General features: G+C 49.7%; 7 protein-coding genes across 7 annotated transcripts; 4 read left to right on the forward strand and 3 right to left on the reverse strand.

Moving 5' to 3' along the window:
• Positions 1-4,239: 4,239 nt before the first annotated feature.
• On the forward strand, positions 4,240-4,648 carry EDB91DRAFT_1062087 (uncharacterized protein; the record flags this gene model as incomplete). The annotated part of the gene is made up of 2 exons (XM_041314502.1): positions 4,240-4,419; positions 4,472-4,648. Coding segments are annotated over 2 exons (357 nt in total), but the record flags the coding sequence as incomplete, so codon positions are not given.
• Positions 4,649-5,487: 839 nt separating this feature from the next.
• EDB91DRAFT_1032563 (uncharacterized protein) lies at positions 5,488-6,021 on the forward strand (the record flags this gene model as incomplete). The annotated part of the gene is made up of 1 exon (XM_041312750.1): positions 5,488-6,021. A coding segment is annotated over one exon (534 nt), but the record flags the coding sequence as incomplete, so codon positions are not given.
• A 3,195-nt stretch (positions 6,022-9,216) lies between these two features.
• On the forward strand, positions 9,217-10,194 carry EDB91DRAFT_1167826 (uncharacterized protein). Its single transcript, XM_041320069.1, has 4 exons — positions 9,217-9,510; positions 9,580-9,622; positions 9,672-9,876; positions 9,943-10,194. Exons 2-4 carry the CDS (start codon positions 9,596-9,598, stop codon positions 10,167-10,169), a joined length of 459 nt encoding a protein of 152 aa, XP_041171000.1. The 5' UTR covers positions 9,217-9,510; positions 9,580-9,595; the 3' UTR covers positions 10,170-10,194.
• Positions 9,257-9,573, forward strand: EDB91DRAFT_1254676 (uncharacterized protein; the record flags this gene model as incomplete). The annotated part of the gene is made up of 3 exons (XM_041323855.1): positions 9,257-9,350; positions 9,403-9,474; positions 9,527-9,573. 3 exons carry the CDS (start codon positions 9,257-9,259, stop codon positions 9,571-9,573), a joined length of 213 nt encoding a protein of 70 aa, XP_041171001.1.
• Positions 10,195-16,395: 6,201 nt separating the features above from the next.
• On the reverse strand, positions 16,396-16,928 carry EDB91DRAFT_85937 (uncharacterized protein). The gene has a single exon (XM_041328628.1). The coding sequence runs from the start codon at positions 16,781-16,783 to the stop codon at positions 16,463-16,465; it is 321 nt and encodes a 106-aa protein (XP_041171002.1). The 5' UTR covers positions 16,784-16,928; the 3' UTR covers positions 16,396-16,462.
• Positions 16,929-17,127: 199 nt separating this feature from the next.
• Positions 17,128-19,028, reverse strand: EDB91DRAFT_1331039 (uncharacterized protein; the record flags this gene model as incomplete). Its single annotated transcript, XM_041325376.1, has 4 exons — positions 18,711-19,028; positions 18,560-18,659; positions 17,184-18,505; positions 17,128-17,152 (listed from the first exon to the last, which is right to left on the reverse strand). The coding sequence occupies exons 1-4, from the start codon at positions 18,902-18,904 to the stop codon at positions 17,128-17,130; spliced, it is 1,641 nt and encodes a 546-aa protein (XP_041171003.1). The 5' UTR covers positions 18,905-19,028.
• A 2,756-nt stretch (positions 19,029-21,784) lies between these two features.
• EDB91DRAFT_86190 (TPR-like protein) lies at positions 21,785-26,463 on the reverse strand. The gene is made up of 3 exons (XM_041328631.1): positions 25,672-26,463; positions 21,866-25,128; positions 21,785-21,811 (listed from the first exon to the last, which is right to left on the reverse strand). The coding sequence occupies exons 1-2, from the start codon at positions 26,425-26,427 to the stop codon at positions 21,874-21,876; spliced, it is 4,011 nt and encodes a 1,336-aa protein (XP_041171004.1). The 5' UTR covers positions 26,428-26,463; the 3' UTR covers positions 21,785-21,811; positions 21,866-21,873.
• Between the last annotated feature and the right edge of the window lie 667 nt (positions 26,464-27,130).

Genomic DNA, 27,130 nt, shown 5'->3' on the forward strand with positions numbered 1-27,130 from the left:
GCGTTCTTCAAAGATGGTAAACGAGTCGTCACTGGTTCAGTTGATCAAACCCTGCGAATCTGGGACGTGGAGAAAGGAACATCGGTAGGAGGGCCATTCGAGGGTCACATTGGCGGAGTGCAAGCAGTTGCCGTATCACCAGACGACAGGCGAATTGCGAGTGGTGGAGAAGATCACACCATCATTATCTGGGACGTTGAGACAAAGCAGAAAGTACTCAAACCGCTTGTGGGGCATGGGTGGTGGGTGTGGTCGGTGTGCTTCTCCCCCGATGGCAAGAGAATAGCCAGCGGCTCGGGCGATTGTACAGTTATTGTATGGAACGCTGAGACTGGCACTGTCCTCTCAACACTGTACGGTCATGATCTTGGGGTGTATTGTGTTGCATTCAGCCCAGACGGGCTAAATTTAGCCTCCGGATCAATGGACTGTACTATTCGGGTATGGCGCACCGATAATGCCGAACTTCTTCTCAACATCAAAGCTCATCACGATTGGGTTCGAAGTGTTGTGTGGTCGCCTGACAGCAAGCAACTTGTCTCCGCTTCATCCGACAAAACAGTCAAGTTTTGGGACTCGTTAAATGGAGACCAGATCGGTCAGCCTTGCACCGGTCACGTTGCCCGCATCCACTCGCTCGCCATCTCCTCTGCTGGTTCCTTCATCGCCACTTCATCGGACGACAAGACTGTGCGGCTGTGGTGCACAAAGACGCACCAGCACATAGGACAGCCACTCGAGCACACCGCCTGGGTTCGGAGTGTCGCAATCTCTGCCAATGGAGAACTGCTTGTCAGCGGAGACGACAAAGGGAAAGGTTCGGCGCTGGTCTATCAAGGACATACTTGAGCAACGCAAGGCGGAGGAAAGAATCCAGGAAGATGAAGCAGTACAGCGACAGCAACTCTTTACTCTTAATGACACGCAGGTGCGCTCTTATCCATTGATTGTCTGCCGGTCTATTCATTCGCATCCTTCTCGGTGGCGACACAGACGCGCAGTGAAAACAACAACGAACTCTGCAACACGAGTAATCATTCTTCGGAAAGTCACCAAGCATCTGGCAGTGACGAAAAAAACTCATTATCTGACGTGAGCGGTTTGTTTTTGATGCGTGTACTTATCACGGAATGTGAGCTTGCTTCATGCAGATCCCCGCTATAAATTTGACAGTCCGCAATGCATGCATGACTGGGGATCTGCATACCGCTGATGACCTGCTAACTCGAGAGATCGACGCAGATGACAACAGCCACGACTCCTATGCCACTCGATCACTTGTGAGAGCGCGAAACTCCGAGTGGGACAAGGCACTTCAAGACGCAGTCAAGGTCCGATGCTCTGCATCTTATCATGCTGCTTACATTGACTCTTCTTGGTGACATAGTCAATCGTCATCCAGCCCTCGTTATGGGGCTACATTTCCAAGGCCATCGCTCTCTGTGGCAACAAGCAGCTCTGTGAAGCAATGGAAGCTTTCGATCTCGCCTTCGTATTTTCAAATCGTGATCCCATTACCGTCGGTATTTTACTATTGATCAAGGTGCTCTCGTCGCTGCTTTCACTATTTGTCTGCTATACTAATACTTCCTTATCATGTTGTCCAGGCTGTTGCACTTTTCAATGGCGGTCGCCACAATGAGGCAATGCGACGAGTTCAAGACCTCAGCACTACTTATCAACGCTCAGATACGCTTCCCTGCGGAGTTGTCAACGTGGGCTTTATGTTAGACCTCACGAGTTGTCTCTCTAACGCACTCGTCAGTCGTATCTACGCGTGCAGTTTGCCATAATTGCTTTCGAGAATGGGCGGTACAGCGAAGCTGCCGATCAACTCAACGATAGTATTCCCGGTATAACCGACCTGTTCTCTCGTAGAACACTTTTTGAACCTAGATTGAAGATATTCACGGCGGCGAGTCATTACAAAGCCACACAGTCTACTTCTACTGATTCACACGATGTTAAACAGCTCTTCGGCTGGAATCTGGATACATTATGGCAAACTGTCAACCAAAGACGGTGCGACGCATTCCTCCGCGCCGATCGAGTGATCGAGGCTGTCGAATCTTATCAATATATGATGCGCACGATTGAAGAGGCCGCGAAGCCTAGCTACATCGAGTGGGCTACCGGTGAGTGTCTTTGGGACCTGGGTCACTTGAACATCAAGACTCATCACGGTATCGATTAGCCTTCAAGCAAGACTGCACTGCACGCTGTGTCACGAAGGGAGATGCAGCTACTGCCGCAAGTAATCATGAGACGGCTATTGAATTGTATTCGGCAGCGATTACGCTGGATTCCTCGTGCCACTCGCTCTTTGCGCACCGTAGTAAGGCGAATTTGGGACGAAACCTATATGTGGAGGCCCTTCAGGATGCGGAAAAGGTGCAATATCCGTCAATTTTCTGGTGATCATGCTGATTGTGCCGATGAATAGGTCGTCGAACTCAACCTCTTCATCTTATGTTGGGTACGAACTAAAGCATGCAGCGCTTCACGGAGCACAACGCGATGATGAAGCAGCCAAGGCCTTCAAAACAATGCTCTCCAAGTTGGATGTTGCTCCATATGCGCAGATACGAAGTAAGCCCTGAAGAACTCATCGATCAACTCGAAGATGATGACATTTCCCTCCAGATCTATGTCAACACTATGTCAGCCCATCAGATGCAGAAGAGACTATTGGACGAATCATTCATGCTCAATTGGAAAATGCCCCGCTTCGTCTACTCATTCCCAACCCTCTCCCATTGTCCGTTTTTGTTGATGCTTCTACTTCATTTGGTATCGGTATCCTCGCTGACTCCCGCTGGCTTGCTTGGGAATGGTTGGATGGCTGGAAGGCAGATGGTCGAGACATCGGGTGGGCAGAAATGGTAGCGATTGACCTCGGTCTTCGCACCCTTGTCCACTCGGGTCTTCGTGATGTGCACGTGCGGTTCCATTCCGACCATCAGGGTGTTGTTGGAGCCCTCAAAACTGGTCGTTCTCGCAGTCCAGCCCAAAACGATATTCTGCGCCGTCTCTCCTCCTTTGCTGTCGACCACGACATCTGGATTTCTGTTGAATGGGTGAAGTCGGCCCATAATCTAGCAGATAGCATCTCTCGTGGCGTCTTTCCCAATTCTGGCTCTCGTTTCAGCTCCCCTCCTCCCTTGCCTGCTTATCTTAGACCTTTTGTCCGCTTGGTGTAGTTTGGTAGTTCCCCTCGCGTGTTTATCATCGTTCAAGTTTGTCGTCTCATGACGTGCCATCTTGTCTTCTGACCCGATCCTTCTTATTCGGTATTCGATATCACCGATCCTTGCTACATTGATATCCAGCAGAAGACATTAGTCAAGCACCCCTTTTCGAATCACTTATGTCGCACTCCCTGTGCCCTGAGCCTCCCGTTCCCAAACTAGATTACTCATACCCTGCCTCTTCATTCCTCGTTAATGTGGCGTCATACGAGCTGCAAGTGCGACTCATCCGTCTCTTCGCATGATCAGACCAAATCCCGCTCGCCTCTGCAGAATCCGCCGTATCTCGGCACCTGGCCAACCACCCTTGTATCCACTTCACGGCCACGATTCTAACGAAGGTCATTATCGACCAGAAAAAATGGGCCAAGTAAGTACTAGATGGATGTGTACATTTAACGCACTTTTTGTGTGGATGAGCCAACCGCGATCTGACTCTGATAAGGACGAAATAATGTTCAGGATGTCGAATATCAATTATGACGCAGGCTCCGCGAATATTCCTCACCACTGATCACTTACCCCTAATTTTAACCCCTCTCAACAACCTCGAACATGACAACTTACCCCCCAGACGTATATCAGCCCGCAGCCCCCGCTCGCCATGATGCTTTTCCGCCGCACTCATCCAATTATGTCGCACCGACGGTATATCACACATCCTGACAGTGAGCGAGTCACTTATGACAGTGCCTCACCAGACATCCGAGTCGGCCCCTCCTGCTGAGGGGTCCACTTCACACCAAAAGCAGATGCAACCCACAAACCCAATGAACCCTTCCGAGACACCACAAAAGGAAGGGGAACACCTTGAGCAGAGCCAAGAGAAAGGGGATCAAACACAGAGCTCTGTGTCGGATTCAGGGCCACCAGGCAATCAAACTCGACCCCGCACCTATTGGCACTATAGCCTGTTTAGTTGCTGGGATGACGCTGAGACCTGTGAGTCCCATTCAATCTTACCACAAAGCGAATCAATCCACAAACTGGGTTCACAGATTGTACGTCATGTTGGTGTCCTTGCATAATGTATGGGAAAAACCGGCAGCGACTTGATCACTTGCAAGACAACGACACGGCGGATCCGGAACATGGTGGTTCGGGCTGTGGTCCTGATTGTGTCATGCATCTATTACTCAATTTTTGCGGTGGTTTTGGCTGGGTACTGCAGGTGAGCTCAGATTTTGGCGTTCTCCACAGGTCCATGTTAAGAAATTTGCTAGGTTGGCCAAAGGGGAACGTTGAGAACGCGTTACCACATTGACGGAAACCTTGTCAACGATTGCCTAACTGCATACTTTTGCACCCCATGTGAACTCACCCAAGAGAGTCGAGAATTGCAAGAGGAGGAAACAGCTATTTCTAACACCAACACCGAGGGGCAGACTCATGACACGTAATACATTTTTCTCTAAGTTCCAATAGCACAGAGAAGTGTGATATGTAGTAAATATGCAGTGCACGAGTAATACACAAGCACATGCGACTCGACCATTTTTCGTTTTTGACCAGTGCGAACCTGGGTGATTTTTCGTCGTTTCCGCAACGAACATATATAGGTAGGTTACGGTTGAGCGGATTACCAATTTTGTTTGTTTGGCAAAAGCCTTTGATCCAAACAACCGTTGTAAAAATCGACTTGATCTGCCGTCGCCATGTCTGTTTTACCGAAAAGTCTGTCGGGTTTCACTCTCATTCCATTCCAATTACATATCAAAGTTCAACACATTTTATCTATGCACGGGCTCATGTCACCTCTAAATCCAAAACATTGAAACCCGGCAACATTTTCCCTGAAGGATGGACTGAACGTGCCTCCATTAACTCTTTCACCAGAGGGGCTCCAGCAGTATATCAGTCCATCCGAAGCAGATAACGCTAGTCTAAGAGCCATTGATGCTCAACTCGAAAACGGCCCCGTTTCGTCTACTCAACATCTCTACTAGACTTCTATGCGATCGAGGGGCACAAATCAACGCCTTCATGAAAAGCATAGAGTACAAGGAGATATTGTCATCGTCGACGATGCGTGCGCCCCTCCAAAGGGAGCCCATCAATGATACAGGTAGCGAAATACTTCGGTTGGGCCATGCTATCACATAGGTGGCAAAGCAACGAGCTGCTGCTGCATGGCATCCAGAACAAGGTCGTGTATGATTTAGATCCAGTCGGAACCACGTTGAAGTTGCAGACATTCAGCAACATTACTTGTGACGCATGGTATCGCTGGGCGTGAAGCAACGCATGCTACATTGACCAGAAAAACAATGTTGAGCTCCAAGCCTCAGTCAACTCCATGTTTATCTGGTATCGCCGCTCAGCACTCACGATTGTTTACCTATCGGATGTTCCGCATTCCTCGACGTCTGGTGTACTCACAAACAGTGTTTGGGACACACGAGGATGGACTGTCCAGGAGTTCCTGGCCCCTGACACTGTTCTCTTCTACCGAGTAGATTGGACTCTATATCTCGATGACCATTCTTCCAACCACAAAATTTCTGTGGCTATCATGCAGGAGTTGAGGGATTCGACAGGTATAGATGCAGCGGGCGCTTGTTGCCTTCCATGGGAGATGAGAGGCGCCCGAGAGAAACTTCAGTGGGCGTCAGATCGTGTCACCACGTTGCCAGAAGACATTGCATATTCGTTGTTTGGCATCTTCAGCACCCACCTACCTCTAATCTACGGCGAGAAGAAGCAGAATGTGCTTGGTCGGCTCTTGCAGGAGATTGTGACTCAGTCAGGCGACATTACAGCCCTGGACTGGGTTGGAAAGTCATCTGAGTTCAATAGCTATCTGCCAGCCGAAATTATCTCGTATAAACCTCCGCCTTGCACCCTTCCATCTCTATCTAAAGATCAGATACAGGCTTCCATCTTGTCGCTGCGAAATGCCGCTGTTATAGAGCTGGCATTTACACTGTATTGCCGGCTTGCCAGTCTGAGCGCTCCTCGTTTCGCGAACCACAGGCTGCAACTTCCTTGCATCGCATTCCCCGTCACAGCGCTCAGACGGGATGGAGGCATGGTCAAGAGTGGGAGACATATTTCACTTATGATGTCAAGGCGGTCGGGCTTGACGACATGCTAATCACTACAGAAGACAAGCTGCGGCCCGCTTTGCGTACATTCTTACTCATCCGTCCGTAGAATCGGCATGATCTTGGGCCGCCAGATGATGCAGACGATGCACAGAGCGTGAATGATTGGTCAGAGCTCGAGTCCCCATCAGACGAGCCACTCAGTGGGTATCCTGGAGGGGATGAGCCGATTGATCTGGAGTCGAGCGAGCAAGCGTTGAGGTTGCTCGTTCACCTTGGACATCCCTTCGGTGCACTTTTGCTAGCGCAGCGGTACGGTTGGGAATACAAGAGGATCGCGTCGGATCACAATATCATCATCGCACGAGTGAAGGACATGACCTCTGTTGGTAACATGAAGATGTAAGGATGCTAGAAATATTGTAGTTGTAGTTGTATGCATTTCGAAGAACGGGGATCTCTGACGCATTGTCATTCGCACCTTGCTAATACCTGCGTGGAACAATCTCCCCAGGCATTTGTATTATATCGTACGCTAATTCAACTTACAGTACATCATTGGAAACACTGCCAAGATTTAAATTGTACATGCGACTGAATCGTCGCTGGGAGCACTAGCTCAGTAGGTGTTTGTCCCACCCGCCCCAGTCACTTATCATGCCAGTCGGGCGCAATGGCACCTTGGTGAGGATGGAGGATGATGTGCCAAGGCTCAAGACACCACCCCCTGCCGCATTCCCCCTCCATTATTATCATCAACGAGGCACGAGTATGTAACACAGATGTATTCACAACAGTCATTCCCCGTTTTTCACACTCTACTCCTTCACATTCTACTTTCCATTACAGATACCCTGCCATCAAACTACACACCAATATGTAGTGCCACATTTTGTTTGTGCGACTATAAAAGAGGATTCGCCTTAGACAGTCTGCGCATCTGTGATGCAATACATAAGAACGAATACATTGAGTGAGCCCTACAGTGCCAGCCAATTTACTACTTTCCAGTCAGTTTCGGTCTTCGTTGATACAGCCGCCCCCCTATTCAATTTATGATAACAATCTGTACGAGGCTCGGCTTCAGCACATCGAATACTCGGACACTTCTCACGACTGAGGGATAGACCACGGAGTCCACAATCGCGGAGGGGTACAATTCTACGTTATCTGAGAGGACTGAAGTGGTAAATGCAGTACAAATGACGAAGTATGGAAAAAGTCGCATGTTAGTTAGACCGTCTAAGAATCTTAGTCTGTCTTGCAACTCTTGTCGCATTTTATATTGAAACAAGGCCATTTCCCTTGACAATACGGCTGTAGTCACTTTGATTTCCTTCAAATTTGAATGACGGGAGAACTGACGGGTTGCGCTAGGTTGCGCTGGCAGAATCGAGTATACCATTGAGAGGATCGTGATGTGCCTGAACATGATTGTAAGCATTGCTCAAGGTCAGGGTAGTGAGCATAAGTGACATTACGAAATTGCCGTACTCACCCCTACCTTCGAGTTCCTCTGACCCATCTACATCTTATATCTCACACTACCAACGCTCTCCGGCGGTTCACACGGATTATCTTCCCCGGCTTCTTGGTAGCATTGTGCATTTACATGGCCTCGTAGTCGGTACTGAGATGGTCATTTATCAGGATCATTCATTGTTTCGATACCAAGCCAAAGACTTTTGATATATACTTACCAGCGTGAATCGTGATACCTGAGATGAAGAAATCAGAGAAACCAGGCCCCTGCCTACGGCAGCGCATGGACCCGTCAAGAGCGATGACAACGTTTGTTAAAGGTGATTTGAGATATGTTGAAGGGTTTGCATCGCTGACAAACTCTGCTGGTAATTAGCCTGTGGGCACAGTGCACTCCAACATCAAACGAGATAACCCATTGCACATGAAGTAGGTAGTTATGCAGATAGATAGTTAATGTGCAAGTAAGCATAGGAGAGATCATGACATATGAGTAATTAAAAAAATATGCTAGCGGCCCGGCGCCTGCATAATAAAGATGCCAGCGTCATAATAAATACTGAAGAGCGAGTACATATTAGTACGAAAACCTATGCGGGGGGTCAAACCAAGGAAGGGAAGGGAACCCGCGTATGGTAAAGAAAGCAAGATGAGAAACCGGCGAGAACGAATCTGAGAAGTGATGAACGTCAACCTCGACCTGGAAATGTTGTAGGCCGGTAACGAAGAACCGCATGAAAGAACAGAATAGACGGTAAGCAAAGAGGGGAACGGGGTATAGAATAATGGTCGACTACTAAGTATGCATAATTGTTACGGTTGCAGCCATGTGTTGGGAGACCGAGGTAGCCCCAGAAGCGGGGGGTGACTGAGCCAATAGGGATGCGATCACAGGAAGTCCCAAGGCGACATCTAGTCTACATTTGAAAAAAGCATCATCCTGCTGCATTTCGAACGAGATAAGAATGAATGCAGTGCAGCCGATTTACTTTCCGGTCAGTTTCATTCTCCATTGATGCAGCTTCTCCCCTATTCAATGATACCGATCTGCATGATGAGCTCCATACTGAAGACTCGTGAGACACTGCTCACGGCTGAGGGAGAAGCCACGGAGCCCACAATAAAGAGGGTCCGATACTACGCCATCGGAAAGAAGTGAGATAGTCAATGAGGCACAAAATCAAACGACGAAGTATGGGAAAGTCGCATGATAGATGGCAATAGTTAGGCTGTCTTGTGACTCTTGTCGCATTTTATATTGAAACAAGCGCCCCCTCGACGCCGCGGCTGTAATCGCTGTTATTTCCTTCACAATTGATAACGGAACAATGTCGGGTTACGCTGGCAGAATATCATAGACCAGCATAGATGTGCGACCATATAAGCTGGACTGGAATGCATGATGCGGCGTGACGGACGAGATTTCAAATCATAGTACTCACTACATAAGCTCTTAGGATCGCTCTTCCTATTAGACTCACAATGCAGCTCTCCCTTGTTTTCACCACACTCGTGTCCTTTGTCGCTCTTGCGGCGGCTTATCCCGCACTAGACACAATTGGGACAAAACGTGCTTGTGAGGACTTGTGCACTGTCACTGGAATCAGCGAGACTGATATGATACGCAGCTTTGGACAAACGCGAAGAAGACCACATCATCAACTACGAAAGTTATGGAGGCCTACGTAATCATTGGGAGTGTGAGTATTTGTGTACTTCCACTCGAATCAGCAAGACTGATATGGCACGCAGTTTTGGATAAGCGCGAAGAGGGACGGCACATCAGCTACGAAGATTGAACTTACGTAGGCTAAGCGGTCGATGTTGAGACGCGTTGTGAGTTATGTACTGCCATTCGAATCAGCGAGACTGATGTGCCACACAGCATTGGACAAACGCGAAGACCTCGAGGGTTAATAGTGTCTCCGGACGAGGCACTGTTTTTTTCAGTTTTCGAGTGTACTATCATCTAAAACGAAGGAGATTCGTTACGGTACTAGTGTTTGGATCTCGTCACATTCTTGTAGTTTGCTGCAGCCGAATGCTTTCAATATTGCCTGTCGTGAAATTCACTTGCCAGTTGTTTGTTTCAGCTTCGAAGCCTGACGTGAGCAGGTCAAATTTGTGAACAAGTATGTCCAGAATGCAACCAGAATGTTAACGTTCACCTTCCACCGTGACATTGAGACCATCTCGGTCAAACAAATATGACGTGACTGGTGCTCCTGTTTTCTTCGGCCAGTCCCTCTGCCTCTACCTACCTGCCGCTGGTCTGTTGAAAGTGTGGAAAGGATTTAAGCGTGACACTGCAATGCAGACCAAGAGCCTGCCTCTAGCGAGGCTGGCAATGATGATCGATGATGAGCACTGTCGATGTCAAATGAGCTTAGTCTAGCTAAGGTAGTTCTCAAGCGCGTTCATCGAACCTCACGTGATGTGACAGGGCCGTGACACTCTCGAGGATAAGCTTAGGATAAGTAACAAACAAGCTAAAATGCAGTATGTATCGGAAATGTGAGAGTGCAACAGGAAAACAAAAAGAATATAATATATTCTACCAACAGAATCTGTGTGCTATAGATTCAAATCTCTTGTAAAGTATCATATGGATACCAGTACAAGTTAGTCTGAGTGTTGTGTATTACGATTTGGGAAGTTTGAATCACTGACACCAAAGGTTACTGGTTAGGTTGCACATGTTATCTGTCAATTAGCTGTTAATTGTTACCCAGGAATTGAATTTACACTTGGTCTCTATTTGATCTGCCTGACAGGGGAAACTAGGTAAAAGTGAAGACGTTAACATCCCAAACTCGTTCCTCATCTTTTCAAAAATCGGAAAGTACTTGCAAGTTTCTATCATACGATACCCTGCGTTTTTGTGTGCTCCCATATTTATTATATGTCTCGTAGTCGAATTATTATGTATGTTTTTCCATTTATCACGCAAAATTCAAATGTAACACTTGATCACGTGAGGTTCGATGAACGCGCTTGAGAACTACCTTACCATTCCGAAATGTATCATAGGGCCTATTTGGGCGCTTACTATGGCTTGTTGAGCTAACTACAAAGTGATGTCTGCGAAATTTCTATCACCGATGCTATCTAGCGTGACTCGCGATAAAATTTCGCAGATCAGGTCAGTGGTATGACTGGCCGACGAAGGACTGATCGGCAGGATTTAGTGAAGGCTAAATGCTAGAGCCAGTGACACGACTTTCTTCAGTTGGGGGTGGGGGTTTTGGCTGTGGTCTGGTTCGGCTTTTGCCGGGCAGTGCAGACAAAGATATCCGCCAGGTCGATGAGTAAATGGGTGCAAAAAGAATCGACCGGGGGATAAGACACAGCCGGAAACCCTCGAGTGTGAAGCAGAGGTATTTGGGAAGTTTTCTGAAACACGACACAACCCGAAACGAGCAAGTGCTTACACCAGAGTTGTGCAGAAAACACCGACCCCCAACTTACGAAGACTTGTGAGTAACGAGCGCGAACGCGAACGGGATACATGCACAAACCATCTGTATCTATGCTCATAAGAGTCCATTGAGGCTTTAATGAGGGAAAAACGCGAATCTTGCAGAGAACTAGCTATGAAGGTAGGCAGAATTGACTCGATATGACGCCAATAGTCTAAGAATGATCTGGACTTCCAACGTCCTTGAGTGGCGACTATGTCGGGGGGAGTGCCTCTAAGTAACAGTTCGGTAGCCCCGCCGATGCGAAAGCAATGTCCAGACAAAGTTTCTAAGCCTTCCGACTTCCAAATGTTGTTGCACCGAGTAATGAACCATGGACGTGTCAACAGAGCCCAGCCTGTCTCTGTCTCGAATGCGAAGAGAGGTGCTGATGGGGGGACGGCTGAGTTGACGGAAATGTGGTGAATGAGTGCATCATAAGGATTAGTAGGGTCGTCGACCTTGGAAACAGTTATGAAATCCCCGTCGCCATGCGTGGTTTTTGTCCAAGGGATGTGAAAAGATGCATAATTGGCACCGCCTGCGGTCGTGCGATACGTGATGGTGACAGAGCGAGAAACGTGATGTGTGGGTTCGAAGGCATTAAGTGATGGGGTTATAAGTTCTCCAAGTCTAGGGAGGGTGAGTCTATGAATGATGAACGTAAATGTGATAGTACCTGCAACAGGACCAAAAAGCGACACTGGCTGTGCAGTAGACAGCTGCGTCAAAGGAATTGGAAAGATCAAGACAGCGAAACAGGGCATGCATGTGGTCTAATGTTACGGGTGGTCGACGAGGTCGTTTCGATGTCTCAGGAACGACTTTAGCCAGCCCTTGTTTAGCCCTTCGGAGGAGAGCATGGCCATGCCACTGTGCCCTGTTCATTTGATGCCAAAAATGCAGCCCTGCTAGCCAATTTTCTGCGGTTGTCTCGGCGACGCGACCCGCCCAAGAGGAAATGAAAGCTGCTATAAGATGTTCTGATGCTGGTAAGCGACGGTCTTCTGGGATGGAAATCGAGTCACAGAATTGATGGAAACGGAGTAGGCCTGCGCCGTAGTTCTCGCGCGTTTTGGGTTTGACGGAGATTAAGACAACGTCAAGTAAACGAGATGCAGTGTTCAGTGGAAGATCATTGAGGAGGGTTGAGTGGAAGGAGTCTGAATGAGGCGCGGACCAGAGATGAACTCTGTCGCGAGCAAGAACATGAGGCCGATACTGGGAAGGTGCAATTTCATTATGTGTTTTTGGTTTACAAGGCTTAGGGATCTTGTGAGCAGCTGTGGGCGGCATTCCAATCTCGGGTTGTCTCTTCAAGGCGTTCCGAAGCTGGACCATAGCTGACACCAAGTCAGCACTTGCTGACGGTGATGCAGGTGCATCAGACATAAGTCACAATGTATGGTACCAGCTCTGCGGGCAGCTGGAGGAAGGGTAGACGAGAGCTAGCTGGGCCTGTCTCGCCACGAGAGACAGGGTCCGCCTTGTTGGCTAGCGACTCGGTGTATAAAAGGTGATGTAACATGTTGGAATCCATAGCGATGGCCTGCACACGCCTGATGCATAAGTTCACCTGAAAGTTTCGGCTGCGGCCATGCTTGAAGGCGCCTATGACACCTTGATTGTCAGAGTATATCAGCACTGAACGGTCTTTCCAGCCCGCTGACTGCAATGTTAAGATGGCCAGCTCGATGGCGATTGCCTCGAGCCAGCCTATGTCCCTGCCTTCCCCTTTCCAACCACTGACAGTGCGCCAAGTGTTCCATTGACTGCCTAGAACAAGTCCGATGCCCCAGTCGGTCAATGCGTCGACCCAGAGGTCGATGTCCTGTGGAGGACCTCTTGGTATGAGTAAACGCGCAGGTGGTGCGGTGTTAAGCACATCACGCCACCATTTGAGGTCGCTGATGACAGATGGGGGTGGCTTTCTCCATGCGAAGCGGGCCTCGTGTGGGAACATGGATGTAAAACGGGAGAGGTTTGATAAGAATGCTCGACCGTGGGGAATAACGAATGCGACGTGGGATAGTGTGCCGTGGATGCTGAGTGCATCCTTGTGAGACATGAAGGGTGACTTGGATAAGGATAGCAAGATGGCTTCAAGCTTGGCTAAGTACTTGAGACGCTTCGCCTCAGGAAGCAAGACTGAATGGTGCACTAAGTCCCACAGAAAACCCAGGTACGTGAAGACGGTATTGAAGTCAGTGCACTTTTCGGGGTGCCATGGGATGCCTAACGGGCGAGTCGCCGAAAAGATGCTGAGCAAGTTGAACAAGTACTCGTATGATGAGAAGGACCCGTCGGGGCCCAATACGCCTCCTGCAACCAGGAAACGGAACATTGCATGGTCGTCGACCCATTTCTTGATGGGTGATATGTTCATTGCGTGCAGGATGTCGATGGTGGCATCCGCTACGTGACCTTGAACACCGCCGGCGGTGGTAAGACCGAAGGGAAAGTTGTGATCAATCCAGAACAAACCGTCAAATCCCACCACAAGGAATCTTTTGTGGGGAGGCCATACAGGCACTGTACGGTATGCAGCTTCAATATCGAGTGTAGCTGGTTGTGTGCCCAAAGGTGCAGTAGCCACCTAGCCAGTTGATCAGCAAGGATCATGGAGAATAAGGTTATGTGCATGACAGCACAGGCTGACGCAACAATGCACACAAATGAGGCACTCTGCGGTGCCTCGTGCATGAAAGAGCTCGGTCGGACGCAATCGAGCGCCAACGTTGCAAAGAAGAGGTGGGCGACACCGCACAAAGAAGAGCTCGGCTAGGTGCATATATGCACCTAGCTCTGCAACGAACAAAGCGGACGACACCGCACGAAAGAGTAGCAGTCCGGTGCGTATATGCACCTGGTCTGTACAAACGAGAAGAAGCAGTACTTACAATTTCAGCCACCTGTGAAGCTGTGCCCCACTCGGTGGGGAAGTCGTCCGCGTCGAGATGCTCGTTGACCGAGTACCCATCCTCCTTGTTTTGATATGATAAGTCGCGAATGATGCGGAATCGTCCTGGGGACCCAGCCTTCTCAACAAGGCCAAGTGGGCAAGAAACAAAGAACCCTCCCAGTTCTGCCTCAACCTGGGCGGCAGAGAGGGGTCCAGACATACAATTAAGGGATACTTCTTCTGCGAGGTAGGATCTGATAACTTCAGGATTGTCAAGTGCTGATTTGTGATTGGGAGGAGTGTACGAGCGAGTTAAAACGGGCATGTTGCCAATGGGGAAGCCGTGTCTGATGTTGTAAGCGAGTTCGGGATAGCGAGAGGTGAGATTAAACTTGTGCAAGAGACATTTGAAGGTGTTGGCGTTGTACGGAGTGACGACGCGATTGAGGATACTATCAACATGATCTGGCAGAGGCTGCGTGGGCCTTGCTTCCACAGACTGAACAGACGTGAATGATGTCGGCTCCGTGTTTGCCCGGGATGCATCTTCCGATGTTGTGAGAGATACAGACGACGGCCGAAGAGGACTTGAGGACAATTTTGTCCTGCCAGACACAGACAACAGGGGTGTTCTTGGCGGAGTGAGTGAACATACAGTCACTGGCCTTGTGACCATTCCGACCGCAGAGGAGGCAAAGGGGTCCGTCGGATGAGGCCCCTTTGCCTTTCCGAAAGGACTTCCCATCCGAGCCCGTGTTAGCGCTGTCCTGCTTCTGTTTGGGGGGGTACGGGTTGTAGCGATTGCTACTATTGGAATTTTCGAGGTGTGCAACCAGCGTGGCCATCCATGCTGCTTCGCGGTTGGCATTGGCTGAGGCTTCGTCGGACTTACGCTTGGAGACTAGCATCTGAATCTCGTTCCAGCGGTGCTCGTAAGCTGCTTCGGTGAAGAAAGACTTGGTATTGAAGAAGATCCTTCTCGTCTCGATGTCGAAGGCTAAAATGGCCTCGAAGTTGTCTTCGAAGTGCTTGCGAGCTAGGCAGAAGCGACAGTGTCGCTTGAAGCGTTCAATGATTAGAGGGCTCGCAACATGAGCAAGGAGGTTGATGAAATTCTCAGATGCCTCCCCAAACTGAGCTGCTGAAAGGGAGGTTTCCAGCGGGAAAGTGGAAGGGTCCATGACAGACTTCTTGGGGTCGTCTGACACGATGCCTTTCTTCATTCTGAAGGACGAGGGGTCCGTGTGGATCCGTTCGATCGCTTCCGCAGTCAGAAGCGTGAGAGGTACATGCATCCTCGCGAGCGCGAGATTGATCACTACCCGAGGTATCTCGTAAACGTCGTCGATTGACGAAACCATAACCACGTCATCGTCCATATATGCGAGTTGGGTTGAAGATGACGCGCTGCTAGTGCTCGTAGTAGGGGGATCCGGGATAGTAGTTCCCGTAGATCCCTGTTGTTTACCAATCATGATCGCGTTGAAGGCATCGCGTGAGTGGGGTGTGAGTGCGTTGACCACACTGAAAGCATTGATCAACGGCCTATTTGTGTCAATGGGTCTAGGATCTGGTAGAGCACGCTCTTCGCTATTGGGAAGATCTAACATCGGCTCGTCATCAGAGACATAGCCCGACGTCGTCACTCGATGATCTGCTCGATCGCTGTTTCGATCGGATCTCGCGTTGTTTTCGCGTTGCAATACATCGCGCGTCGAAGATACTGCGCGATGCCTGTTCCTGACGACTCCATCAGCGAGTCTATCTGTGTCAGCCCGATGTTGGTCTGGGCCATTAGGGTTAAGGGCAGAAGTGTCTTTTCCCCCTACTCCTGTTGGTAATCCAGAGTTAGACGCGTTGTTAGTCATTGCAGAATAGAAACGTGTTGTTTGGTGATAAGAACGCGGATGACTCTCTACTAAGAATTCTAGGTGAGCGAACGCGAGATGAAAGCGAGATGAAAGACGCGTCTAACAAAGCGCGTCTTAGTTACGCGTTCGCTCGTTTAGTAAGCACTTGTTTGAGCTAAACGTTCTCAGGCTCACGTAGAGCTCAAACGGCACACCAGCCTGTCCAGTCGAACTCGCGGAAATTGTGATTTGCAAGGCGTATGTAATTTAGCTGCAGCAATTTTGTCATCTTACATTGAGAACATGTACCATTTCCCCCAAGTTCTGGCAACATGTCAAAAGCTGTGCGTGTTAAAAACTCTTTTTTACACTAGGCAGAAAAGTATCCGATGAGACATGTCTCTCCGAGATCGTGCATGTCAGGATACCGTAGCATCGATCCGATCCGATCACACTTGGCAAAGCGAAGACGACCGGATCATTGAAACAGCCAATCAACGTCGAACAAGACAAAAATCCACTGCACATTAAATAAGTAGTCATGTAGATAGTTAGTTAGTGTGCAAGTACGTGTAGCAGATGGACAGAAGAGCAAGATTAAAAAAATGCGTAATAAATAGTACAGACTCCCGGCTGTTAAGTAGAGGACGTACGAAAGCCTGTGTGGTGGGGGGGGGGGCAGGTCATAAACCATAAACCAAAACCAAGGAAGTAGGGCGCAGGGGAAAAAAACAAGGAAGGACGGAAAGGGAACCTGCGTGTAGTAAGGAAAGCAAGATGAAAACCGGCGAACGAACATGAGCCTCGACCTGGGATATGTTGTAGGCCGGTAAAAGGAGAACCATATGAAGAAGAAAAGAAAAAGTCGCAAGGCAAAGTGGGGAACGAGAAGACTGGGTATAGAACAATAGTCGACTACTATGTATAATTTTTACGATTGCGTTATGTGTAGGGAGACCGAGGTCGCCCTAGACGCAGGGGGGGAGTGGGAAACGACGCTAGATCACTGACATTCTAAAAATGACAACCAGTCAACGTTCGGAAAACCATCGTCCTTTCGAACTGCTGCATTTTGAGCGAGCGCAGATCTTCATCGTTCGGCGACGACGACGGGGACAACTTCAGCAGCAAGCGCAGGATAGTTTATCTGCACTTGTGCTTGCAAAGCCTGCTGGCGCAAGTATTGCTGCTGCGCAGACGAGTAAAGCATCTGCTGCTGATACTGTTGAACATACGTCGGTGTCGAGTATCCGCTCACCGGCGTCGAGTATCCACTCGTCACTGGTGTCGAATGCCGTGAACTAGCATTGCTGCTCCGTCCAATGGCGTGCTGTAGAGATTCGTGCTGCCCACTTGCCAAGAGAGCCAAACCAACCGCACCATGGTCACCCGAGTGCTGGTAGTGATACCGTAAACCGTTCATGTTCTTGTATCGGCGCTGGCAATCACCGACACCACAAGCAAAAGGCCGGAGCCTGCGTTCTGCCTCCCGCTCGACTTCGCGCATCTCACCCTCTGTGATGCCCTTATCTTCCTGCCCAGCAGCCTCACGAGCGGACCGCTTGCTAGCTAGCAGTGCTTGTACATGCTCGAGGTCCTTGGGTGGTGCAAAGTTACAGCTGCCGTGCGTCATGTGATATTTGAGCCCATTAGCTTGCTTATAGCTCTTATTGCAATTCGGCTTAGGGCAGCGGAAGGGTTTTGATGATAATAATGATGACGCAGGGCGAGAGAGTGTGGTGCTATGCTGATTGGGTTGCTGTGATGTGAAAGTTTTCGAAGAAGTAGGGGAATCCGAGGACGCCGACGAATGAGGCACGGGAGCGGGGGACGCGGGGTGACGCGAGATTGCTGGAGATGGAACGCGAGAAGCTGAAGGGGTGTTGGCAGGGGTATTGCTCGTGGAGAATACTACGGCTGGAGGAAGACAGCCGTAGGGACTACCTGGTTCACTGACAGGTGCGTGAACATCATCGCTCGCAGGTGGGGAAGGAACAGTGCCAGGCATTAACGATGAGTAGTCGGAGTAGCCCGCGTAACCGTTAAATGCATCGGGGGCGTCTGCCGCATTTGAGAGACCATTCCGGGATGGTAGGAATGCAGAGCCAGGAAGGGTGCGGGAAGGGTGCACGGTTGTCGTATCAAATGCCGACGTGGGAATATGGGGAGAGACAGGCTTCGAATGACCAAAGTGGTTGAACGAATGAGTAGGGTGTGACGACAATGGGGTTGTGAGAGGCGTGTCAGGGGGCGATGATGCATTTGAGAAAGGTGTGCTACCCTGATCAAGGTCGAGCTCCATGTCATCAGGATCGAAGCCACCTTGATTGTAAGATGAAGGATTCTGATGAAGCTCGGAGAAGTAGGAAGCAGTTGCATTGCGAATAGACTGGGGCGGAGGAACGACTGGGAACTGAGGGTGACCAAACGGGTCAAGCACGACAACATGAACTTCCTCAAAATGCTGTAGCAGAGCATGTAGGTCATCTAATTGTAGACCACAACATGTGTAATTGCGACACTGGGAGAGTGGAACCATGAGAGGTTGACACGAATTACGGATGCCACGACTCACCAATTCGCCTTCCTTGTCGAACGCACTAAGAGCGTTGATAATTGAACCACGGTCGCTTTCGATAGAAGATGACAGCTTGGCACACTTGAATTCGTTAGGACTAGATAAATGATATCAGCACCTGGACACGTATGGTAAAGTATGAACTGACTCTAATGGACCGAGGAGTTCACCAGGGGAACAACCAGGGTAGAAACGACTGCCAAATGAGCCAGCATGCCATGATATTGGGGAACCTAGCAAGTAAGACCTGGCATTGTTAGTACTAGTGGATGAACCAGATGCCATATGGAAATCAAGCTGATTAGGAGACTGGAACGCGATAGGTTGGGATGTAGTGCCCATTGTGGTAGTAAGATATTAGAATATGTATTCGTCTGCCTATATTGAATTAGAGAAGAGGAACTTGAATTCGTGATGGTAGACTTGGTGGTTGTTCGTTGTTGTGGAGGAAGAGAGGATACTATCGGTCGCCTATTTAGCTGCAATCCGTTACTGCACGATTCGTTGATCGCATTTCGGCATAAATACACTGCCACCCGGCCCATTTACGACTACCACCGCCGACACCCTGCCCTGCCTCACATCACTCCCCGCTCCTTTCGCTTACCCCACCCCCGCGAATCCGATGCAATGCTTCAAGCAGGGCAACCGTAACGCATGCATGCTACTCGCAAAGCATGCAACCAAAAAAATATTGCTACGAGCTATCGTTATCACTTTGAACTTATTATCCAGTATCTCCATTGTATGGATACGGCAGTCCTAGAAACCTTGACGTACCGAGGGAAGAAACAGCAAAGAGTACATCGACGGAGCATGTGAGCACTCAACAATCACCGGGATCATGATCTATGGAATGGTGATCAATAGATTAAGTAGATAGAGCTTATCAGGCTTTGTTGCAGCAATGATTCGTCAACATATGAAGTGTGCTCCCTAAGCAGACCGTCTGCCTCTCACCCGAGAGGCGCAACAAGAACAGGAGCGAAAAGGAAACGACGGAGCCTGCTGTCGACTGAGAAGACGGGGCCGAGGCATGAGAGCTACGGCTGACGCCCAGTATTCATGACCCTTGAGTGGTATGTCAACCTGGTGTGTTCTCTTTCGGGTTGGGAAATGATCGTCTATGTGATTGGCGGACATGATCTTTTTCTGTGTCTAGCAGCAGTAGGGATACTTACACGCGCTATGGCAACGTGTTTTATCCAGAGGTTGCACTAGCGCTGTAGACACATAGTTTTTCTTGCTCGCAGCCCCAGTCCACGGTTAGCTGGTGTGCCTTCAATTCGAAATTGCCAATTCCGACAAGTTACGATCCTGAGGCTCTGCTGCACCCACTGAACTTAAAATCTTTCTATACTTGTCGTTCGGTCAATAATCATCATTGAAGCCGCTAAATGTAACCTAACTAACCTCGCATTCATGATATCTAACACGATAATTCAAACGATGCGCTATTAAGCACACGCACACGGCAAGCAGAGACGTATACGGCAATTGTACGGCAAGCAGAATAAATGAGGCATAAAAACTATGAAGGCATCACCTGAGAAGAAGTCAGACCCTGTTTACACATAAAGAACGACAACAACCTCTTCTATAGGACATTTGAGATATCTTGAAGGGGCCCCATCTGCATCGAATGCCTTAAGGGCTATAGGAGTCGATCGGGGGGAACCGGTCAACACGGAATCCGGAACTAGCATAGATGAGGACTATAAGAAGCGTGCCCAGGAAATATACGGACCAGTCGCATGCAGACAGGTAAGTAGGTAAACCAGTACACACCGGTAACATGCATTACCTTGCATTACGCTCAAGAGACACATGCCCGATACGTAATATCCCATCGATATCAGAAGTGATACGACGTTAGCGCCTAGTGATCGTTCTCAACCTTCGACGAAGCAGGGTGCGTGACAAAGAATGATGGAATGAAGTCCACACGGTAGCAGCGTGGTACGGACGAAAAGAATCCTATAAAAATATATAAGCGCCTACTAGGTGGCCCGTTATCATGATGGGCAGAAATTCAACGTCACTCGCTCCACACAAGATTCACTAACGAAACGATATCCCAAACGTACGTTCATCGTCAACTTCTAATGCTACTGACCGTTTATCTCTCTGACTAGGTCAATACAACATGTCAGGGGTGCCTGACGCAGCAAGAGATGAGTATCTCATTTTGAGAGGGCACAGTCTAGTGCGCTTGCGAACAGCGCTTGGAATACGCGAGGATGGACTGTTCAGGAATTCCTCGCTCCTAGAGTTGTTCTCTTCTACCATGTAAATTGGACCCTCTACCTCAATGTCCGCTCTCCCAACCACAAGGAGTCTCCCGCTATCATGCAGGAGTTAGAGGATTCAACAGGCATAGATGCGCGGTGCCTCGTCATTTTCCGTCCGGGGATAACAGGTGCGAGAGAGAAACTCCAATGGGCGTCGAGCCGTGTCACCACGTTGCAAGAAGACATTGCATACTCATTGTTTGGCGTTTCGGCATCCATTTACCTGTCATCTATGGCGAGACAAAACAAAACGCGCTCGGGCGATATCACTGCCCTGGACTGGATCGGAAAACCATCTGAGTTCAATAGCTGTCTCCCGGCTGACATTATTACCCGAAGGTGACGTGCAGATGTATGTCTCTAGGCTGCGAATTTCTGTGGCTGTGGAGTCAGCTTCGAAATTGTATGCCCTCCTTGATAGCCTCAGTGCTCCGCGTTTCACGAACCCCAGACTGCAAGTCAAGGACATGACTGCTGTTCGTGACATGATGGATGTCAGGACGCTAGAGATACTGTAGTTGCATGCATTCTGAAGAACAGAGATCTCTGACACGTTTTCATTCATACCACTTCACAATCCCCCAGGCCTAGGCATTTCGTATGTTGACTTACGACAGGAAATCAGACAACTACGATGATTGTACGAACGAATCATTGAGAGCACCAGCTGAGAAGGCGTCGTTTGTCCCTACCGCCCTTGTCACTTGCAATCGTTATAGCTTCCACTTAGCTTCCATCCGCAATACGTCATCCATGCAGGACTCGTGTATTCAAACCGACGACACAACCTTGAGCCTCAGTCTTATCCCTTAAACTCTGAGGCAACGGACTGGGAAATACAAATGAAAGCCGACATTAAGTATACATATCGGCGGGGTATGCGGTCTTATAAGTAGTCTTCTTGAAATATCAGCACGTCATTCCTTGGCCACAATGTGCGTACAACTACAACTGGATGCTACACGCGAAGTCGTCAGATGAACACTTCAATTAACAGGGTAGGAGGACGCACGAAATTGGTCATACGCCGATATGCATGAACACAATGCGCTGGTCCAGGGGTACGTCTTTATCAGAAGCCAACGACTGAACTGCCTTGTGCAGCGCTCGGGCAGCTCTTTTGGAATTCATCTTGCCATCCCCGCACAAATTCTTGTAGAATGCTTTGACCAAGCGTTCCACGGTACAATCATCAACATTCCAAAATGTACCAATGACACTCCTCACCCCAGAAAATTGTAGGCCAGCCGCCAAGTGAATGACTTCGTCAGGAGTTTCGGCGTCGCCGACTGCAGTCTCGCAAGCCGAAAGAAATGCAAATTCATGCCGAGACAGATCCATATGGCTGATATCTAGAAGTTGAAGTGGTTGGTCGCGCATGAGAAATGCCGACTTGAAGGGTTCCACAAAGTTTTGTGTCCCGTGACAGGCCAAATGAATCCAATGGTTATTACGCAATGTGTGTAGGACGGTCGATTTTGTTGATTCAACACTTGTGACTTTGGTGAAGGAAACGGTTGGGGAAGGGGGTAAGAGACTCTGCACCAAGTCCAGTTCAGCCTCGACAAATTCCAAAGGAAATGAATGTGTTGGTGGGTGGTTCTGACCAATGGCCGCGAAGGACACAGTCAGGGACCTGTCATGCCTTCTGCGAGCCTTGATCAGCGCGGTAAGCGATGGGGTGTAGGAGGAAATGTATAGCCGCGAAAGGGACTTGCCACCGGACCTATATTCACCAGCGGCGTGCAAAGGCAGGAAGTTGAAGAATGAGGTTGGGCACCACCATATTCGCGACGTTGGCTCTCCAATGCTGTCTAGCTTTTCAACCACAGGGTGCACCACCTTGACCCACAGCTCCCTCAAAGCCTGTATCAGCTTTGCTTGTTTCTCCTTAGGGCTGGCATCGTTTTTCACCGTCCGTTGCAGCGCGTTTGCTAATCGCACAAGGTTTTCTACATTGATAGCGAGTTCCACACTGACCGGAGGTTCCTGGTATGAGACAATGATCGCATCGCAAGATGACTTACTTGCAAGGAGAATAATGATGGGTCCATCACGAGCAGCATCTTGGAGATTTGAGAATGAGGGGGGGAGCAGGAAGCGAGAGAAGCCGTCGACCTTCTGGATCTCTTCTACACTTGTATTCCAGTCCTTCACTAGACGTCTGTATTGCGTAGCTTCTGCTTCTACGTCAACGCTTGGCGTCCCTTCTGAATCATTCGCAGGAGGTTTGTCGAGGAGGGAGCTGAGGTCTCGGAATCTCTTCACCAAAGCCTCTGCATGATCGCCGCATTCCTGAAGGCCATCAAGAGGCGTGCGGAATCGTGCCATCTGGGTCCAGATGAGAGTCCTGCCTTGTTCTAGCAACTCTACAGCGCGGCGCACGTTGCCGCGATGAAGAGCACATGATGCAGCATCAACTACAAGTGTGCGCGGGAAGAGCTTCATGGTATCATGGCGAGATGACACTGAAGCTGTCGCAGACATGTAAGTGTCCAGAAGTTCTATGGAAGTTGCATAAGCCTCCAGTATAGTGTCATGCGCATGGTGATCAGCATGTTCAACCCAGCTGAGACTTGCTTGTAGGCGAAATAGCAAACCACCAGAGACAGCATTTGCTGCTGCCTTGAGATGATGCATGACGGCATTCAGACTGTCAGTATCTTCGCCAATGACATCAAGTCCTGATTGATGGAACAGCAGATAGGCGTTAGCTAGTGACCAATAGAACCTTGATTGACGAGGATCGTGTTGCATCAATGGAGTCAATGCACAGCGGAGATTGTCTAGTGACTCGTTGAGGTCTTGGGCATTGCGTCGGTGCTTGAAGCGGGTGGAGAGAAAGTTCCCAAGGTTGTTTAATGACGTGGACCGACCTGGGTGATCGACCGGACGCAAATCCAGCACTTCCCTCTGAAGCACAATAGCCTCATCTAAGTCTTGGTCATTGCCTTGGTGCTCAAAGCGGGTGGAGAGTCGAATCGCGAGGTTACCTAATGACCTGGAACGACCTGGATGACCAACTGGGCGCAACACCAGAGCTTCTCTCTGAAGTAAAATAGCCTCATCCAAGTCTTGGACATTGCCTTGGTGCTCGAGGCGGGAGAGAAGATTCGCAAGGTTATTTAATGACGAGGACCGATCTGCGTGACCGACGGGGTTCAAAACCAGTGCTTCCCTCTGAAGCAAAATAGCCTCATGCAAGTCTTGGTCATTGCCTCGGTGCCCGTAGCGGGTGCAGAGTCGACTTGCAAGGTTGTTTAATGACCCGGACCGACCTGAGTGACCGACAGGGCAGAGTGCCAGCGCTTCCCTCTGAAGTAAAATAACCTCATCCAAGTCTTGGTCATTGCCTCGGTGCTCGAAGCGGATGGAGAGCACAGTACCGAGGTTATTTAATGACGAGTACCGATCTGGGTGACCGACGGGGTGCAAAGCCAATACTTCGCTATGAAGCATGATAGCATCATCCAAGTCTTGGTCATTAGCTCGGCGCTCGAAGCGGGTGCAGAGTCGATTCGCAAGGCTATTTGATGATATGGAGCGAGCTGGGTGACCAACGGGGCGCAAAGCCAGGGCTTTCTTATGAAACAAAATAGCCTCATCTAAGTCTTGGTCCTTGCCTCGGTGCTTGAAGCGGGCAGAGAGCACATTACCGAGGTGATCTAATGACGAGGAGTGATATGGGTGACCGACGGGGAGCAAAGCCAATGCTTCGCTGTGAAGTACAATAGCCTCATCCAAGTCTCGGTCATTGCCTCGGTGCTTGAAGCGGGTGGAGAGCACATTACCCAGGTTATCTAATGACGAGGACCGATATGGGTGACCAACGGGGCGCAAAGCCAGCGCTTCACTGTGAAGCACGATAGCCTCATCCAAATCTTGGTCATTGCCCCTGTGCTTGAAGCGGGTGGAGAGAATGTTCCCAAGGTTGTTTAATGACCCAGACCGATCTGGGCGACCGACGGGGCGCAAAGCCAATGCTTCCTTTTGAAGCACAATAGCCTCATCCAAGTCTTGGTCATTCCCTCGGTGCTGGAAGCGGATGGCGAGCACAATGCCGAGGTTATCTAATGACGAGGTCCGAGCTGGGTGGCCGACCCGGCGCAAAGCCAGCGCTTCCCTCTGAAGCACGATAGCCTCATCCAAGTCTTGGTAATTGCCTCGGTGCTCGAAGCGGGTAGAGAGTACAGTAGCAAGAGCATCTAATGATGAGGACCGATGTGAGTGACCGACGGGGTGCAAAGCCAGTGTTTCGCGGCGAAGAACGATAGCCTCGTCCAAGTCTTGGACATTGCCTTGGCACTCGAAGCGGGTGGAAAGTTGATTTGTGAGGTTATCTAATGACCCGAACCGATCTGGGTGACCTGCAGGGCACAAAGCCAGCGCTTCACGGTGAAGCGCGATAGCCTCGTCCATGTCTTGGACATTGCCTCGGCGCTTGAAGCGGGTGACGAGGTTGTTTGCAAGGTTATTTGATGGCCCGGACCGATCCGGGTGACCGACAGGGCGCAAAGCCAGTGCTTCTCTCTGAAGCACGATAGCCTCATCCACGTCTTTGTCATTGCCTCGGTGCTCGTAACGGGTCCAGAGCACGGTAGCAAGGATATTCAATGACGAGGACCGATCTGGGTGACCGGTGAGGTGCAAAGCCAGCGCTTCCCTCTGAAGCATGATAGCCTCATCTAAATCTTGCTCATTGCCTCGGTGCTCAACAAAGCGGGCGGAGAGAAGAAGTACAAGGTTAACTAATAACGAACACCGATCTGGGTGACCTGCAGGGCACAAAGCCAGCGCTTCGCGGTGAAGCACGATAGCCTCGTCCAAGTCTTGGACATTGCCTCGGCGCTTGAAGCGGGTGACGAGTTGATTTGCAAGGTTATGTAATGACCCAGACCGATCCGGGAGACCTGCAGGGCGCAAAGCCAGCGCTTCTCTCTGAAGCACGATAGCCTCATCCAAGTCTCGGACATTGCCTCGGCGCTCGAAGCGGGTAACGAGTTTAATTGCAAGGTAATTTAATGACCAGGACCGATCTGGGAGACCAACAGGGCGCAAAGCCAGTGCTTCTCTCTGAAGCACGATAGCCTCATCCATGTCTTGGACATTGCCTCGGTGCTCGAAGCGGGTCCAGAGCATGATAGCAAGGATATTCAATGACGTGTACCGATCTGGGTGACCGGCAAAACACAAAGCTAACGCTTCACGAAGAAGCACGATAGCCTTATCCAGGTCTTGCCCATTGCCTCGGTGCTCGAAGCAATCAGAGAGACGGAGTCCAAGGTTGACTAATAACGAAACACGATTTGGGTGACCGACAGGGCGCAAAGCCAGCGCTTCGCTTTGAAGCGCGATGGCCTTGTCGAGGTCGTGGCTATTGCCTTGGCGCTGGAAGCGGATCGACAGCATAGAACCCAGGTTACACAGCAATAGCCCTCGTTGATCAGGCGTCCCGCTGTAGTATCCTAGCGCATCGTAATGAAGGGATATAACTTGATCTACGGCATGGGGATCATCTCTCTCCAAACACCGCTGTGCTCGATGGGCAAGTTCATCCAGCGATAACCGAAACATGGATACAACAGGCCGCTCCTGCCCAGCGCGAACAGCTTGGAAAAGTGTCAATACGTGCTGAAGAGAGATACCAAAGCACATACCAGTAATAGCGACGCGTTGTATTCCGTTGAGGTTTGGCTCTCCCTGGTCCTGGGGGTATTCCTGTTGGCTTGACTCCTCGCCTGAGGGTGGAAGGGTATCATTGAGTGGGTTCGGTGCGGAACGTGTCGCGAAACGAGGCAGCCTATTGATGACGGAATAAAACGTCGCTCGAATGGCTTCGGAAATTGTGGTAAGTGCTGAATGAAGATAGATGACACATACTATTGGTGGCGACTTGCAGAGTTTCACTGAAATTGAGATGCGTTTCTCCCAAGTCCTGGGGGTGTTCTTGGTGGCTTGGTTCCTCACCCAACAATGTAAAGTAATCATCCAGAGCATCCGGTACAAAAATTGACATCTGGCTGGCTGAGGGACAGATACAAAGTGACAGTTGAGAGTAAAATGTGTACTAGCGATGGTGAAACAATGTGGTGATTGTAAAGTCTTGATGGGTTATAAGGAAGAAAAATTACAGCATACACGCGCGACCCACACCGCACTGCGAGTATTGGAATGATCCGGGACCGGTGTCAGCCGTAGAGAAGCAACTCCAACTACGCCATACATTCATGAATGGGTGTCAGATAGGTACAACATAAACACGTTGTAGAGTGCAACA

Source organism: Suillus paluster, assembly GCF_016628075.1.
Source record: "Suillus paluster strain FC165 chromosome Unknown EDB91scaffold_114, whole genome shotgun sequence".
NCBI classification, from domain to species: Eukaryota; Fungi; Basidiomycota; class Agaricomycetes; order Boletales; family Suillaceae; genus Suillus; species Suillus paluster.